This window comes from Rutidosis leptorrhynchoides, chromosome 2 (genome assembly GCF_046630445.1).
Source record: "Rutidosis leptorrhynchoides isolate AG116_Rl617_1_P2 chromosome 2, CSIRO_AGI_Rlap_v1, whole genome shotgun sequence".
Lineage (NCBI taxonomy): Eukaryota > Viridiplantae > Streptophyta > Magnoliopsida > Asterales > Asteraceae > Rutidosis > Rutidosis leptorrhynchoides.
Genome location: NC_092334.1, coordinates 534522594 through 534525479, shown reverse-complemented (window position 1 = coordinate 534525479; position 2886 = coordinate 534522594). Strand labels below are relative to the sequence as shown.

The 2886-nt window shown below is 33.6% G+C and overlaps 1 protein-coding gene across 1 annotated transcript; it reads left to right on the top strand.

The window, feature by feature from the left end:
- The first annotated feature begins 1299 nt into the window (after positions 1-1299).
- LOC139892984 (gibberellin 20-oxidase-like protein) lies at positions 1300-2886 on the top strand. Its single transcript, XM_071876114.1, has 2 exons — positions 1300-1767; positions 2151-2886. The coding sequence occupies exons 1-2, from the start codon at positions 1412-1414 to the stop codon at positions 2755-2757; spliced, it is 963 nt and encodes a 320-aa protein (XP_071732215.1). The 5' UTR covers positions 1300-1411; the 3' UTR covers positions 2758-2886.

The window sequence follows — 2886 nt, the reverse complement described above, 5'->3', positions numbered from 1 at the left end:
CTTGATTTTTGGTTATTTATTGGAGATATACGTATCACTTACTTCTTGCCATACACCACCAAAATTTAATTTTGGACCATTTTACCCTTTCTCATAATTAATTTAGGGAAAAGAGCCTTGAGTTAGAAAGGGTAAAATAGTCAAAGATTATAGTTTGGTGGTGTATGACAAAAAAAAAAACAAGTGGTGTACGGATCAACTCCCTTTATTTATTTATGCACCTTGCGACTGTAATTCCTGTTATAAAAAGTAGCTGAATATAAATAATTGTTTGTTGGTTTCTGCGTCTGCAGTCCAGAACTGGTTGATCCAAGATTTGGGCCATTTATATCAGTACATGATTAATTTGTAAAACTCATATATGAACTGTGAAATGTATTGCACTGTTACTTGTTACTGTAACACATTAGGCGAATCCCACATCGGCCTCTTTGCGTCTATGGTCACATCGGACAATAATTGTGATCGTGATAAGGCGACAATGCGAGATGTTACAGTTCCTTCAGCATACTGTTTACAAATTGATAGTAATATCAGGTAGCCCAGTTCGATTGAATTACACTGAATGTCAGTATATTTTTTCTTTTTCTTTTTAATTTAATTATATACGGAGTACTTTTCTGCATCATGTCGCTTTTTTATGTTTTTATGCATCATTCCAGCTAATTCGGGCCTCAAAATTGCACATGGATTTTATTATTCATGTTCAACTAGCGCCCACAAGTTGTAGACTAGAACGTCGTTCACATGCCACCTAATACACACATGCACATTTAAATATGTATTAGCATGATGACAACATTGATGACGAAAAGAGTTGCCTGTTGTTAAATTTTTTATCTTCTTTTGTATGTCTGTTTTCTTACTCAAAAGTAAACTACTTTTTAAGCGACTTGTAGTTGCTTTATTCATAAGTCTCATTTTATATATTGCTCGTTTATCTGTAGGTGTTGTGTTGGTAATGGTTGAATATGTGTAAATGTTTATATGCCGTCTAAAAACGTTTGATCGATAACAAATAATGGATCTTTACAAGGATGTGGCAAGTATTATAAAAGCGTCCTAATTTTATATTTCATCGAAACAGATGATCAAATAGAACTATTATTACTAATGTCAACTGTGCATCTTCATTGACTTTGTTATATTTTACAGGAAATTCAAAATTCAATGAAAAAGGAATCTTCGTAAGTACTGCCAATCTGTAAGTCAACCCATTTACCTTTATTGCGGCTATTTTATGTTTGCACTTACAATTAGATGCTTGTCCGTATAAAAATAGCTATTTTCGAATATTAAATTTGCATATGGTTGATAAATTTAATATAATGTTTGTCTCCTGCAAGCTGTTTTAAAAGCTTTATGAAATCTAACTAATTTTCAACAGATTTCATTGTCTATTTTTTTCATCATGCCTGCATCCCAAACTTCAATACAACTTCCCGTTTTCGATATATCAAAACCTATAAGTGCGTCTTCACTTTCGTCCCTTTCTTTAGCCTGCAAAGAATGGGGATTTTTTCACATAATTAATCACGGTATCTCTAAAGACCTTTACAGAAAAATTCGTGTCTTGTCGAATGAGCTTTTTAGTCTCCCGTATGAACTCAAACTTAAAGCGGGCCCTACATCGAACGTGAAAACTTACACACCTCAGTTCATTGCATCACCTTTTTTTGAATCTCTTCGTGTTTCCGGACCTGATTATTGTAACTCTGCACAGAGTTCTGCTGCAGCCCTTTCGAACAAGCCAACTTTAGAATTCAGGTAAATAAATCTTTTGATTATTGTATAACCTCTTGCACTCTTCATTTGGTGGCAAATGGGTCGGGTAGTGATTCAAAATGTATATGTTGACCCGAAGTAGTTCTTGTACAAATTTTTATTTTGTGAATTATTTGTATTTAGCAATTTAGTAGGTTGTAGCCTTAACAATCAATTGGTGGTAACTTCGAATTTTATCAATGACACGGAAACTTTCATCAAAAAATGAAAGAAAGCAAACGAAACAATACAAGGATAGAGACCAATCAACAAAGCATAACTTTTTTATCGATGTGACACGTCCAACATTCTCATTTGGCCTTTCGGGGGAAAATGTGTTCTCTATTTATTTATTAATTATTATTGAATTCTTTATGTTCTCATAGTGAGGTTGTGGGAGGATACGGGGATAAAATGAGGATATTATCGAAGAAGATCGCCGAGATATTACTAATGTGTTTAGGGGAAGATTTTGAGAAGGCATTTGAGCCCGAATTCTCGAATTGTGAAGGGTATATAAGGATAAATAACTACTCATTACCCGAAAAACGTATAATAGGAAAAGACGTTGAAGGACTTGGAATGCACACAGATATGAGTTGTTTGACAATAGTTTATCAAGACGATGTTGGCGGGCTTCAAGTGAGGTCTAAAGATGGAAAATGGTTGGATATAAACCCGTGTGAAGAAACGTTGGTTGTGAACATTGGAGACTTGTTGCATGCTTGGAGCAATGGGAAATTGAGATCGTCCGAGCATAGAGTTATTTTAAAGGAAAGTAAAAAAAAGCGAAATAGGTTTTCGCTTGCTTTTTTTTGGTGTTTTGAGAATGATAAGGTTATTTATTCACCTAATGAAGTTGTGGGTGATGATTTTAGAGCTTATGAACCTTTCTTGTGTGGTGATTATTTGAAGTTTAGAGAGAATAGTGAAAGAGGGAAGTTTGAGAAAGTTGGTCACACAGTGAAAGATTTTGCAGGCATTGGTGGATGATTTTTTGTTTTTTTTTTTTTTTTTTTGTTTTTTTTTGGTGATCATGATTATTTATTCTATCAAGACTTTTCTTTTGGTTCTTTAGATTTTGATTATTTAATCATTTGGATAGATTGATTGATTATTAAT